This window comes from Phaethon aethereus (genome assembly GCF_964289735.1).
Source record: "Phaethon aethereus genome assembly, chromosome: 16".
In the NCBI taxonomy this organism is placed as follows: Eukaryota; Metazoa; Chordata; class Aves; order Phaethontiformes; family Phaethontidae; genus Phaethon; species Phaethon aethereus.
This window is the reverse complement of record NC_138592.1, coordinates 18271736-18286383: the sequence shown is the minus strand read 5'-3', so window position 1 is coordinate 18286383 and position 14648 is coordinate 18271736. Positions and strand designations below refer to the sequence as shown.

The following is a 14648-nucleotide window of genomic DNA, read 5'->3' as shown; positions in this document are numbered from 1 at the left end:
TAACAAACTGTCTGAGAGGGAGCCTGTAGCTGGCTGGTAAAATTCTCTCTGTAGGCTGAAGCTTTCCATCCTGGGCTGCCGAGAACCAGTTGGCAAATTCTTGAGGAATTAGGACTGAAGACGTGCTCCAGAAGAGAAGTGGGAGAAGTAGATTGCAGGTCAAATTTATGTTTATTGCAGACCAGCTAAAGATATTATATATGAGAATTACTTCTTCTGTAGAAATGGATGAATAATCTTCTCCTCTAGGGAGTTTCATAGAAAATATGTTTTCAAAGTGACTCCTGCCTCCCATTATCCTTAAGAGAACTGAAGGAACAGGCTGGTCTGAGGCAGCAGAAGGAGTTCTATTTTTTTCTTCACTGATCCAGATCTTCCTTTCATCTTCTGATAGGATACAAACCATGTTTCTACAGGAATAAACTGTAGTGTTAACTGAAGTTGATATAGGATACTTATTTAGAGTTGAGTAGGTTTTCTTAGGGCTATGCTGTTAAATATAAAGGTTTTCATGTGCTAGAATAAGAATTCTCAAGAAGTCGTACTGGTAAAACTATAGCAAGATAACTGGCTTGTAGAAAGTTTTCCATTTAATCAAGGCCAAAATGCCGGTAGTTTTGATTTTGGTTGGAACAGGAATGAGATTCACTTTGGCAAAAGGAAAACTCATGTCAGACATTAACCTTACTGTCCTTGAAAACCTCCAGTAGCTGTTGTGCAGAAAGATGTTCCCTGACAAGTTGAACAAAACCAATTTGTGTCTACCTGTCAGTTAAATTTTCCAGCTCTTTGCCGGTTATTAATTGTGTCTCTCTGTCTTTGCCTATAGCTTCCATGATGTTTCAGTATTTTGTGAAAGTGGTCCCCACGGTGTATATGAAAGTAGATGGTGAGGTAAGTACCTTTTTTCCTCTGTTGCTTTGGCAAGTGAAAGCCATCAGATTTCTCCTTACATTCTGACACTGACCATAATCTGACCTCTGGTGGAAGCAACATAATCTGTTCAACTTTCTTCATATAACCACCCCAGCAAGAATAACAGTATCTATGGTGTAATGTTATCTGTAACATTGCAGCAGTGAAGAAGTAGATTTCAGGCTCCTCCATCCCACCTAAATCAAAGTGACCGTGCCATTTTCATCCTGTTCCCTCATGAATCCCTCATAGTGCATGCTCAGGAGAAGTCAAAGCAGCAAGAAGGTCCTAAAAGTGTTCTTTGGAGAATAGCCCAAGATCAGCTTGTCTCCAATTTAAAAACTCCTTTAGCCTCCAAAAGAGCATGACTACATTTCCAGCCCTGCTTTCAGTATATGTCCTTTTGGGACAGGTAGGATAAACAAAGTACTGAGGAGATACCAGGGTGAGACAAAGATCCTGAAAACAGAGACAAACTTACTCTGTCTTCCGAAGACAGCCTGAGGGAGAAGAAAGAACTCTGATTTCTTTCTGTTGTTTGGAAGTGTTTATTTTGGTTGCCATCATTATGCAGGGGATCTCAAGAGCTATGGAGAATCTCTTTAAAAAAAAAAAACAAAAAAAAACAAAAAAAACCAAAAAAAAAAAAAACCACCACCAAACCTGTCAGTTATTATTTGGGCCCACATAGTCTTAGGGCAGAAGAATGATGTAAGCTCTGATGTTTCTTTTGCAAAGAAAACACGAGTAGAGGCAGCAGCTCTGCTATTGTGCAGACTTCACCACCAGTGCTACCCAGTATACTTCTCTAACCCTGTGAGGAAGAGACAGGTGCCACGTGCCCCAGTAACTCTGTGAACATTCACATACAAGATGGCTTAGCTCCCTATCTGTCTCCCATATTGTGGTTCTGTATCTTCTACACTGCGTGGGTGGTCCATGCCCAGCTTCACTTTAACACAAACCTCTAAGGTTCCTCTGAGGTGAAACCCAAGTGTGGTTCTGGGGTTCATTCAGTGCAAGGACTTATCTACACATGGATGAAACTATGCCAGGGTTTGACTCCCTTGTCCTACGCAGTTTTATAATGCTGCGCAAACCCCGCAATGCTGGGAACCCCCTTCACCTAAACTCGTGCCACTCTCAGGCATGTATCACATATCCTTGCAATCAGAACAACATACTACTGCACATCCACACAAACTTCATGTTGTGTTAGGCATTCTGTAATGTAAATCACCAGCAGATTATTCGTTATGTCAGAGGCTGCATTAGGAACCACTAATCTGAGGAGCCCCATGACCACAGTACATACAATGCAGACATTCAAGTGAAGCTGTCCTAGTGCAGTGTGGGCAGAGCAATCTAACAAAATTGGAAAGGTAGACATAGTTTGTATTTCTTCATCTTCCCTAAAGACAAAAACTGTTTGCCAGACTGAGTTCTCATGTGATAAATCCTTATGTGGACCACTCTTTCTTCAATACCCTGCCTAGAAAGGACTCATCTGTTTGTTCTCGGAAGTTGGGTGGAAGCTACTTGGCTATGAGTATATTGGGAAAACCTTCAGACCACGTTTGAAGCTCTTTCTTCAGGATTCAGATTCAGGATGCATCTGCAATTTCTGTGGATGATTGAAATTCCTGAAGTACAAAGGATAGTTAATCATAGCCCTGTTCTTATGGCTACCTCCCAGTATACTATGGCTTCTGTTTCTCTTGATGAAATCTCGCATTCTCCTGTAGAGCTGTTGTTCAGTTTTCAAAGGACTTCTCCAGGAGAGGGGTCCATGCAGACCATGATGCTTATACTTATGGTAACTATGGATGAGCTTAGATCACAATTTGTGTCAGATAGATAGCTTATTAGGGATGACAGAACATAATTTCATTTTACAGAAACCCAATTTATTTGCTGTAAGAATAGGACTGGTGTGAACAATGTGTAGAAGAATGGTAGGGCACAGAAGAATGCTGCAGGGTGATCTTCATTTATATAAAGATGGACAATCTGTATTCTTCTGCAGCCCTGGCACTCTCCGGCCTTTATGTATTATTTCCTTTTTTCTCGCTCTTGAATATATATGGCTTTCTCACGTTGGTGCTGTCTCCTGGAGCATGCTTATGTGGACTGCGTTTTGGTAGAGGATGACATGATCTTGGCGTTGAGGTCGAGAGAGACAGCTGAGCCATTACTTGCCAGCAGAGACCAGAACAGTCCAGCCTGGGGACTGATGCATCACGCGTTCTTTGGGCTAGCTGGGGCTTTAAACTCATATCCTGTAGTAAAAATAGACTTGATCCTGAGGGTGCTGTTTATGACCCTTTGTAAAACCACTGGCAGGCCCCCCACGAGTGAGTGGGCGAGGCTACACTGATATGATTCACTGAACTCATGTTTTAGTAGCCTTTCCTATTCCTCGTTAACAAAACAACATTTGCTGTGTTTGTTTCCTGCTAGGTGGTAAGGACTAACCAATTTTCAGTTACACGACATGAGAAGATAGCCAACGGGCTACTAGGAGACCAGGGTCTGCCTGGTGTATTTGTGCTATATGAACTTTCACCCATGATGGTGAAGCTGACAGAGAAACACAGGTAAGAGACATTTCAATCTATTTCATTCACCCTCCATTGATTTTTGTCATTTTGCATAGCTTAAAACTCCACCCTTGCTTAGACACAACAGTGCAAATGCCTGAAAGCCATCCCAGCCCCTTCCCAGTCACTGGAGAGCAAGAGGCACTCCCAGATGCCCTTCCTCTCATTGTGAACATCTCAAAGGGATTGGGATTTTTCTGATATTCCCTGAAACATTTTAATCCAATATCAAAATGGAGAAGAAAATTGGTGCAGCGAGCAGAAGTCTGATATAATGGTTCTCAGTTCAGACTAATTTCCTCAGAGTCTTTTTTAATGGGAAGACTACATTTATATAGCATACCCATCTTACCAGTAGCTGCACCAGCACCCACACTGATCCAGCCTGGTTACTTACTCTGCATTTGCTATAGCTTTTCTGCATGTCACAGTCAGTGTGGAACCTCTTTCTTCTTTCTGCGTCCTCCATTAATCACACACATGTAATTGCAGAGGAATGGAAGGGATTGTATATATACCTCAAAACGTTTTAATATGTGCTTAGGAATTTTGTTTTTGTGTTGCAGTGCCTGCTGTGCATTCTGTCTAGGTAGAAATTGATAAATTCTTAGGGATTAAATGTCTATCTGTTACATTTATAAATTCAGTACTTGCCTTCTAGGGTTGCCGTTGAGCTCGTTGGAGCACACTGCTCTAATGCTACTCAGTGCTGCTCAGTAAAAGTATCAGTGACAAACTCCATTCTGTAGCCAATAGGGGTTATTTAATTAAGTCTGTTAATTGTCAGCTATTAATATTTATATAATGTATACTTATGTGCTATGATGAACATTTATGATAATTATGAATTAGTTTTTATTAGTTAATTTTTACTTATCTGACATATTGGTATCTGAGCTCATGCTGGTTGTTCAAATTGTTTTCCTCATTCTAGGTCCTTTACACACTTTCTCACAGGAGTTTGTGCCATCGTTGGAGGCATATTTACAGGTATTGCACCTTTCAATCTTTTTTCTTTCTAAAGTGTAAACATTTGCCATCTTACTCTTTCTAAAGTCTGCATGGCTGGTAATATATCCCTGTTTGATGGGGAGAGATGATTTGAGTCTTCAGGAGGGAATATAGCATGTTCTGCAGAGCCATGTGTGGCATCAGATTGTAATTAGCACTGCAGACTTTCAGGATGCTGTGGATTATGTAGGCCTGTTACAATATTTCATTTGATTAAATATTTCATTTCATTATGATGTAGATCTATCATCATACTTCATTTTGATGCTTTACAGGACATTTTATTTTCAAATAATGCAGTCTTTCACATACCGTATGAATGCATCTGTACTGTTTTCTTGGCCAAGCTTGTGTCTGTAAGCAGATAGTTGCTTTCATGTGGAATCAAAGCCAGGAAAATCTGTGAACCAGGGCCATCATGGGCATAGCTATCTCAGAGGTCTCAAACTATGTTACCAGACATAGGCGCTCCAGTGAGTGCTCTGCAGGGACTTAAAAGTACCCCTTACAGCTAGACAAGGTCCTGTAAGGGGTGGCTGTTCTTGCAGAAACATTCGAGTGTCTGGACTTCATTCTCAGTGCTGGCTTCTGGAATAGCTAATCAGTATCTGCTCAGCTCCATGCATGTGACAGCCCAGCCTTGGTCCAGCCTTGCACTCCAGCTAATAACCAGGGTGTTCTGAAACATAGTCAGAGATGTTCACATGACTGTGAAGGGCCAGCCTGGAAGTCTGGTCAGCAGATCTTACCGGACCTGAGAAGCCAGCTACTGTACTACATAACTCCTGTGTCACATACCTATATCACTTAATACCTTCATCTGCAAGGTTCTCCTGTCACCTGAGGTATCACAATGCTCAATTAACTTGATGCTGTTAAACATGATTTCTGTCTGTAATAAATTTGATCATATTCATTCTTGTGGTTGACTCGGGAAAGGCTTTTAAAAATTATTTTCATGACAAATGCAAATGCCCTCTAGCACTAATTAAGTTTGACAGCCAGTTCATAGTGTTTGCTGCCATACACCTTGTTCAAAGGACACTCTATTCTAGAGGACAGATCAAATCAGCCGTGTAACAGTTTTTGTGTTACAGTGTCAAATTGATTCCACAAGCAGAGCTAATTTAAACAACCACAAAAGACAAGTCATCTGAAAGCTACTCAAAGACCAGATAGTAAGGCCAATAATTAAGTATTCTACAATAATAAAAAGAAGACGCGGTTCCCGTTTTAGCTGCTACTTTTTATATAGTATTGAAATGTCTGTCTTTGTGTAGGGCCAAGTAATCTCTTACTTATTCCTTAGATTGAGGTGTTGAATAAAATAAAAAAGAACATGAAGCTTCATAAAGGCATCTTCGCTTACTGGCACGCTGCGTTACCTCTCTGGCAGGAGTTCAGGGTTCCTGTCCTGTGAAAGATGCTTCAATGGATGCGGGGTTGTCTGGGTTTTGTGGTGCAGTAGACCCATTCTGACCTTTGCTGTGGTCCCAAACGAGCACTGAATTAATAGGCTCCTTCAGTCCTGGAGGGATTTGGGGAAAATACTGCAGAAAGAACTAAAGGCATCGGTTTATTTTGCTTTGTGTCCTTGGTGGGTAAACATTGCAGTCTGCGATAAAGGGCATCCACATAGGGAAGCATCGGGTAGAGTAGCTTACTTTTAACGTTACTGTGAAATGAGCGAGAAATGGGAAATATGCCCTTGGCAAGCTGGGTCAGGGCAGTGACATGGCATAAAGCTGTCAGCATCAGCTTCCTCTCCAAACTCTTCTCAATCATAAGTAAACACACGTGGCTAGGCCTGACTCATTTTTACTTCTGTAAGACGTATCTTTTTCTGGAGAAGCATCAAGCTGGATCTTGTCTGTCCTAATGAGATGAAGACTTTATTCTTCTGAGCTGCAGCAGCTGTTTTCTGTCTAGGGGAGCTGGAATTCCTTTCCACTGACAGAAGCATTTGTGTTTTCTTTCCCTGGGAGTTGTTCTCTCTTTGAGGCATGTCTGGCTTGATCCATCTGTTTTTTCCTTTTAGTTGCAGGATTCATTGACTCTTTGATCTATCACTCAGCACATGCCATCCAGAAGAAAATTGAACTTGGGAAGACAACATAAATAAGCAATGACCTCATCCCACAAAAAAACCTCTAAGGAGATCTAAACAAGGTTTTTCGAAACACAAGTGATCTGAGTGCACAAGAGAAGATGTTTGGAATTACCAGATGGCCCTGACCGTTCTTATCTGTCCTGTCATTCTTTGTTTGGCATTAATTTGTGGATGGAACTGCTTGAACCTTGCTGCTGTAAAGATTAGCCATCTTGTCTGGTTGTGCAGACCCTACTGTAAAAACCCTTTTGTGTCAGTCCATGTTCATTCAGCTCTGCCCCCCTTCCCAAAAGAGATGCAGAAGATACTGCATTCTGGTTGCCTCCAGCAATAATGTATTGTATTGTTGTGAGACCTGGAATGGATTGAAGTTGCCATCAAATAAGCTTTCTAGCAGCACCATCTAGCTTTTTAAATTTTTCTTAAAAGTGTTTCTGAGTGTACTGGTGCTGTATGCCAGACCTCTGTGAAAATGTGCTGAATCCTATGCACTTTCCTTCCAGCTGTCCTGGGCAACATGGTGAGACCTAGCACTTGGGATGTCCTTACTGTACCATGGGGCATTGCAGTTGCTCCAGATTGCTGCTCTTATGAAAGATGCAAGTTGGTGTTTCAGGAAAAAAAAGTGTTTAGAGTTTTAACTGATTTTTAAATTGGATTGTGTCCTTCAATTCTCCTCTGTTTATGTTTTGAAATAAAGTCCATCCTCTATGTGTTTTGGTAAAGCATTTGGAAGAATAATTAAATTATTTGAACTAGTCTGGTACTGAATTGGAGATTATAATTAGAAAGCACACCTGCATTGTGGCAAAGTATGTAGATATCATCATGATGATTTTTTTTTTTCTTTTTAATGAAAAATTAAGGCAAAACAGACTCATTACTCTTAAATCTCAGATCTGGATTTGTTTTGGTATTGACTATAAACTTGGTCCAACCAATTGGTCCAACAGTGCACAGGATCAGATAATGCAGAGAGAAAGCTATTTTAAAATTCATTCGAAAGCAGTTTTTGTTTACGGGGCGGGGGGGGTTCATTAGTTGAACCTATCTACAAACCAGGGAGTATAAAAACCTGTGTTTTTTCAAGCGGGGAGAGAAGCAATTTGTGGTGTGGGTAAGGAGACTGATTAATCTCCAAACTAGAATACTGGGAAAAAAAATGGGTTTGTAAAAAAAATTACATTTGAAACAAGGGTATTTAATAAATTCATCAGGTCATGATCATATAGTACTACCTACAATGTGAAGAAGGGGACATAGTTTCTATATTATTATCCGGTTTTATCAGGAACAAAAGGTGTCCAGAGCAGCTTCAATCACTCAGCGGAGCACACAACTTTGTAACTAAATTTAAAAGACTAATCAGGAGGGGGAAGGTGAATGGAGTAATGTAGCAAGAGTTTAACCCACAGTTAAACAATTACCAGCTAATCACTTGTCTTTGATAAGAAAGCAAATCAGTTGCAAACCTCAGAAAATAGTTGGAGAGCACTGCTCAGAGCACTACTTAGCACCTAGAGAAAATAGAGGGAAGGTGAAAGGACAGGTAAGTGCAAGACTTGTACTTAGTGTGGGAAACTGGGTATAACGGAGAAGAGAAACAGAAGACGCATACAGAAACGGAGCTTCTACCTGGAGAGGTCAAAAATCAATGAAGCTAATAAGTAATACAGGCTTCTACTATCATGGGAGCTTACGAGTAGGAGAGATCTGGTGATTTTAATAGACCGAAAGACCAAGTGACTAATAGCCATGGAAAAGCTGAGTCTGATTCAAGGATGTTCGTGATTGAAAGTGGAAGACATCCCGCTAACCCTGCTCTGGAGGAGAAAACCTTCTTTGGGGAGCTCAGTCTCCAGGGTCTGCAATCTTGTTCTGCAGGGTGAGACAGAGATAGGTAGATTGTGCTGTTTTCAAAGCAGTAAGAGCTCAAAAAGTAAAGCAAAATAGATTCACGTGTGTTTTCAGAGTTTATTCAACATAGGCTCATTTCAACTGTACTTGATTCTGTCATCTTCTGACTTAGCATGCTTTATTTTTTCCTTTCTTATTCTTTGATGCAATTTTTAAAATATTTCCCTAGTTATAAAAAGACAGAAAGGGAAGATGCCCCTCTTCCCCTGCCCAAAGAACAACTATGGACCTTCCCCAAAAGCCATCACTGGGTGGAAATGTCAGCTCCATCATGTGTACAACCACATTTGAGTGGCTGCCATCACCACCACTGCTGTCACCCAACAGCTTTGTGGCCATGGCAGGGATGCATACAGCAGTTCACAGACTCCATGCCCACCTCCAGCCCTACCATCTCCCCTTCCTCTCTCCAAGCCAGCATGGGCAGAGCCTGTGTTCCAGCTAAATGCAATGTCCCTGGTACTATGGGAGCATGTCACCTCCTGGCAATCAACAGTGCCCAGCTGGTGGGTCCAGGATCACAGGGTCTCTGAGCTTGGGGCCCATGGCAACACTGGGAGGAGAAGCAAGCTAAAGAGCCAAGGCAGCTGCCAGCAGTGCAAGGGTCTTCCAGTTCCTGCACTAATGGCCTGGATTCAGTTTCTTGGAAATACATCATTTATAGAATAAAATCCTGCCTTCAGCTGCCAGTCTCTCGATGATACCGAATTCAACGTCAGCGTCATGGACCCTTGTCCTGCGAAAGGCTCCGGACCAGTGGTTTTTCTCCCAGTAGTGGTGCCAGTTCCCTTCACTGTCTGCTCCAAAGCCAAACACGGAGACCTGTGCACATGCCAGCAAAAGCCATCATTGCATGGGTGCTTGGTCAGCCTGGGACCGTGCAGACAGGTAGTGCAGTGGTGGTATGGCAGCAGCACCCAGTCCCGCTGGCTGCACTCACCTGCTGGCAGGCGTGCAAGGCGAAGAGCAGAGCTGTGAAGCCAGTGGAAGGGTACCGCCCATGGCACTGCGTCCAGTTGTCATGGATGTACTTGAGGAAAGCTGGGCTCAGGATCAGCACCTGAGTGGGGAACAGAGGAGCCATCAGGTATGCACTGTGCTGTGAACGGGACAGCCAACCAACCCCCACCACCAGCACAGCCATCCGCCCTCCCGCCTCCCTGCTCTGCCCACAACCCACTGAAAAACAAGCCTAGTCTCTGCCCAGAGGAGCCCTGCTTGCCCAGGAGGAGCTGGGGCCTGATGAGCCCTTACCTTGTTTCTGTCAGCTTTGATGAACTGTTTCACTCTCACATATGTGCTGCAAAAGCCAGAGGACAGAAGTGAGCGTGGGGCACTCCCACTGCCAGGGCCTCTCCTTTGGAGGCAGCTGGTTTGCAGAGGGTGGCTGTGTCTGCCAGCACCCAGACCCATGGCACCCCCAAGCCCCTTGCACTGGCCCAGCAGCATCCCCCTAGCCTGGCTCTGGGAAGGGACATATCAAGCCCATGGCCCCACAGTGGGGACAGCCACCATCATATCCATGGGGGTTATGGGACTGCAGGATGCCCAAGCCCTGAGAGGATGGGTCAGTGCCCACTTCCCCAAACTGCAGAGCAGAAGAATGCCAGGACCATCACCTAAGGGCCCTTCATCCCACCAGGACTGTGGTGCCAGGGCCTCAGTGAGACACTGAGGTCCCCAGGACCACACCACGCCATTCCTAGGGTCTCCAGCACAAGAGACGCCATCCCACAAAGCTGACGCACTGTGTGAGCTCTCCAGTGGAGAAGGCACTGGCCACCCACTGCAGGTCCAGTGGCTTGAAGGGGACAAGGACGAGGTGGACACCGGGCCTGAGGTTCACTGCACTCTCCGGATACATGAAGTGATGTGTTGTTCTCATGCCAACATCTAGCTCAAAACCAGCAATCTTTGCTCTGTTCATCCTAGGGGACAGCAGAAAGGCATGTCCTGAAATGAAGGTGCACACTGTGCCAGACCCAGGCTGTCAGTCTCACAGGGCACCCTGGCCAGCAGCCAAGGGGACATGGGAAACACAGGGCCTGTGTGCTCCAGCATGGGGGCTCCAGGGAGCAGGGCCAGCAGACCCCCCCTGCCATCGCAGGGCTTGTGTTGGTGGATTTCACAGGGTGGCCAGGAGCTGGGGCACACCAGGGTTCCAGGGAGACAGGGAGGGGCCAAGCTCCTTCGGGTCACCCACCTCAGCACCCAGTTGTGTGCATCAATTCGCAGCCCGTGGCCAGACCCCTTCAGCCGCCCCGAGTTCCCTACCACCGCACAAGTCCTGCAGCGAGACAGGTCCCACACACCACCGGTCGGGGCCGGAAGAACACTGAAGAGCTGCCGAATTATGGCCTGGAGCTGGACGCCACTCGGGGGACCCTGCAGGGTCTGGAGGAGCAAGGGCAGCAACAGGCAGCATCAGCCTCCCACCAGTACCCCCAAAGGGGGATGGTGCCCCACTCCTCCCAGTGGACCCTTGAGAAAGGCACAGAAACCCCAATGGGATATTGGGAAAAGGGTGGGGGACAGCCCAGAGAGATGGTGGGGGCATGGTGAGCTGGGGTCCCTGCACCCCCTTCACCCCATCATGTTTGTCTGACTTTACCTTGGCCCTGCCCCACCACAAACAGATTTGGAGAGCCCGGGAAGAGCCCCAAGCTCCTGCCCATGCTCCCACTCACCAGCCACCACTGAATCACATCGGAGGAGAGCTCATGGGCTGTGCCCATCAGCAGAGGCCCTATGGCCATGTTGTAGCGAGCGTTGAACCACGCAGAACCATTGGTGCCGACGGTGCAGCGGGTAGCAGGGGCATTGAAGAGGGATGGAGCCCAAGGGAAGGGGCCAGGGCCATCCATGGGGGCTCGGAAACATTGCCACAGGACCAGCAGCAGGCACAGGGCCAGCACCACCTGTGTGTGCCTCTGGCACAGCATCCCTCATACCACCTGCAGGGAAATGTCACAGGGACCGGTGGCAGTAGCACCACAGGACCCCTTCCCATCCACCCGCCCTGCCCAGCCTCCTGGCACCCCCCTTGGCTGCTCACCAACCCTGCAGGAACCTGAAATAGCCTGGTACGTGTTTCCTTTTTCAAATTGTTCAATGGCTTTATTGCTGTTGCTCTGCTTCTGGCATTGCCACAGTTGCTTAGGTCCAGGCAGGGCTGGCTGGCAGCACGTGCTGTACAAGAGGCTGTGTTCTGCCTGCAACACTTTCAGGGTCTGCAAATTGACCTGGGAACAAGCAGCAAAGTGTCATCGCCCCAGCACAAGCCAAACTCCACCCCCCCCGCCTGCAAAGCAGCTCCTCTGCCCGCAGCAAGCCCTGACACTTCCTCCCCACACGTGCCAGCGTTGTGGAGCACCCACATACACGATGAGCCCATGCAGGTGCCATGCGGCCGGCAAGGCACTCCCTCCCCAGCAGCCCTGCGGTTTTGCAGCTTGAAGGACACTGCATCATTGCCAGGAGGAACTACCTACTGTCTGTGTGCATGAACCTTTCTTAAATAAATACCCATATTTATGTGAAATTTCTGTTCTTCATCTAAAAGCATTCATGCAGAGCTAAAGTCAAAGGGAAAAGGGTTCTCTTGTCCTCAGGGAGTTCACGAGGTGCTCAGCCTCTCAGGACCTGGCTCCCATGGGCCAAGGAGAGAGTGAGGAGAAGGGATGTGGGGACAGCATCCATCCCAGGGTCAGAAGTAACTGCAGCAGGTTTGAGGGGGTGGGGAGGGTGAGGGGGCTGGAGGGGTGGGGTGTCCCCTCTGTACTGGGAAAGGTGAAGGAGAGAAACTCCCTCCACACCCTGTGCTTCCCTCAGTTCCCCAGGTGCTGACATGGGGCCATGGGTCAGCACAAGCTTAATTTCTCCACATTAACCATTTTCTGCAGCTCCCGCAGCATGGATATACCTGCTCGCCCTGGTATGCAACCAGCTGCACTCAAAACTGACCCACAGGATGCGCACCTGACACCAAAACTGCTGCTCCTTCAGGGTCCAACCAATGAGCAGAGATGAGATGGACAGGGGGGTGGTTTGGATGATCTCAGGTGGCCACAGCAGGTCGTGCTCCCCTGCAAGCCTGCCCTTTCAAAAAAAAAGCAACTGAACCATCACCTCTTCTTGAAGGGAAGCACAAGCAAGCCACCACCAGCATGCCGGAAACACAGATGTGCGTGCACCCAAGCAAGAAGAGGCCACAAAATGCCAGTTCTTCACCCTGAGGGCTTGGAGTGACCCTGAAGGCCCCCAACGCTCTCCCTTGCCAGTGGCTGCAGATCCCCATGACTTAGTCTTTTGCCCTCCTGCAGCAGCCATGAGCATTTGCTGTCATGGGCGCAAAAAGCATCCATCTGACATGCCAGTCAGGCCAGGAGCCAAAGGTGCCCTGGGCTGATTCAGGCGCTCATGGAGCCTCAGGGGTTATTAAGCTGCCAGCACATGGAGGGGGATGAGCTGGTTGGCAGCTGCATGGCCGGCGCCAGCAGCTCCATTAAGCCCAGAGCCAAGGGACTCGGGCAGTGCAGTGAATATTTCATGAGGCTTTTTGCAGTCACAAAAGTCACACACAAGAGGGCAGGGCTCTGGACAGACAGGGTTGAGCAGCCCCATCTCCCTGCCTGTGCCCTTGCCCAGTCCCTGGTCCGCAGACAGGACCTGTCCACCTGCACCCACACCCCACGGTGGCTGAAACGACCACCCCTGGCCCTGCGCCCAGCGGTACCCTTGCCTTGGGGTTGCCCAGCCCAGCGCCATCAGCCACAAGCCACCGTGCTGCAGCCATGCAGCTGCTGCATCAGGCTGTGCCCAGTGGCCACAGACCTGTCCCTGTCACTGCTCAGCCCCAAGGACCACCACCAGGAACTCCCCAGACCCTCAGTCAGGGAAGAGGCCTTCATGATGTCACAACCCCCTGGTCCCCAGCCAGCTGTCCCCGGGGCCCCTCACCTCCTCGGAGAAAGTGCCGCTGAGCAGGGCCAGGTGAAGCTGATGCTTCCGGGGTTGGTGGCCTTGCCAGCGCTCGTTGCAAAGCTGCAAGAATCACCACAGGAAGAGGAAGTGTTTCACCATGACGTGGGGGAGAACAGAGCCTTGCAGCGACTGAAGTCAGGGCTGCCGTCCCTCCTCCAGCAGTGCCCTGGCATCCTACAGTTTTCTCATGCAGCCCAGCATTGCAGTAGCCACCTGTCCCGCTGGCGCTGGATGCCCTGGCCACGTTCCCAGGCTGAATCAGGAAATTCATCATTAAAGTGTTCCTCTGAGGGTGGGAGAAGCTGCCTGGAGTGGAAGTGCCCTCCTGCCCCTATGGGTCCTGCTGGGACAGCTCAACTTCTGCTGACATTGATGCCAGCAACACAGAGGTCTCAACAGCCTCGTGCATCCAGAACCTCACCAGCTGGTTTCTTTTGCTCGCCTGGATGTGATTTTGGCTCAGAAAAGATGGGCGAAGGCTGTGAAATGTGCATCAGCAACTGGAAAAACACAGCCAGTGGAGAAAAGCCATGCAAGCTGAATTGTGAGTAATTTTATCCAAGGGCCCTCTTTGCTCTGACGCCTGCAAGAAGGTTTGGTGCCTGAGGGAGAGTGGTGAAGAGGCAGGATCTAGAAACTCAAACTAGAACAGCCCTGACAAATACAGAGTGCCAAAGAGCCAGTATTTATTGGCAGTGGGCTCAAAGGGCCTCTCCACCATTGAGGGGGGGCCAGGCACCAAAGGAGCAATGCCCTGAGCTGCCACAGAGCACATTTTCTGGAGCACGGTGAAACCTGGTTGGAAAGAATTAGGGACAGCACAGGCTCCTGGTGGTACTGGCTCCACAGCACTCATTTGCATTTTGAAGCCCCCAGCATGCTCAGTCCTCACTCAGCAGAAGCCCCTTTTCCCAGGGTTTGCATGCAAGCACAGCTCCCCTTGAACTTCAGAGCCCCAGAAGGCACAGCCGCTGCTCCACTCTACCATCGTTTCTATTAGCAGTAGGAGAGCAGGGAGCACCACTGGACAGGCAGCATGGTCAGGGCATGCCTGGCAGCAGAAGTCCTGTTTCCTGCATGGGAATGTGGCTGGTGCAGGAGCGCATCTGTGG

At 47.7% G+C, this 14648-nt stretch overlaps 2 protein-coding genes across 3 annotated transcripts in view; one reads left to right on the top strand and one right to left on the bottom strand.

Annotated features, from left to right (window-relative positions):
* Positions 1-6644, top strand: part of ERGIC3 (ERGIC and golgi 3) — a gene marked incomplete at both ends in the record, with an annotated part of 30089 nt that extends 23445 nt beyond the window's left edge. For both annotated transcript variants that reach the window (XM_082007403.1, XM_082007402.1), the window contains 4 exons: positions 830-894; positions 3376-3512; positions 4450-4505; positions 6565-6644. In XM_082007403.1, coding sequence (XP_081863529.1) covers positions 830-894; positions 3376-3512; positions 4450-4505; positions 6565-6644 — 338 coding nt within the window. The remainder of the gene's footprint in view (positions 1-829; positions 895-3375; positions 3513-4449; positions 4506-6564) is intronic.
* A 2563-nt stretch (positions 6645-9207) lies between these two features.
* LOC309410775 (CMP-N-acetylneuraminate-beta-galactosamide-alpha-2,3-sialyltransferase 2-like) lies at positions 9208-11495 on the bottom strand (the record flags this gene model as incomplete). The annotated part of the gene is made up of 6 exons (XM_082007229.1): positions 9208-9375; positions 9494-9613; positions 9808-9853; positions 10302-10481; positions 10757-10947; positions 11241-11495. The coding sequence occupies 6 exons, from the start codon at positions 11493-11495 to the stop codon at positions 9208-9210; spliced, it is 960 nt and encodes a 319-aa protein (XP_081863355.1).
* Positions 11496-14648: the final 3153 nt, after the last annotated feature.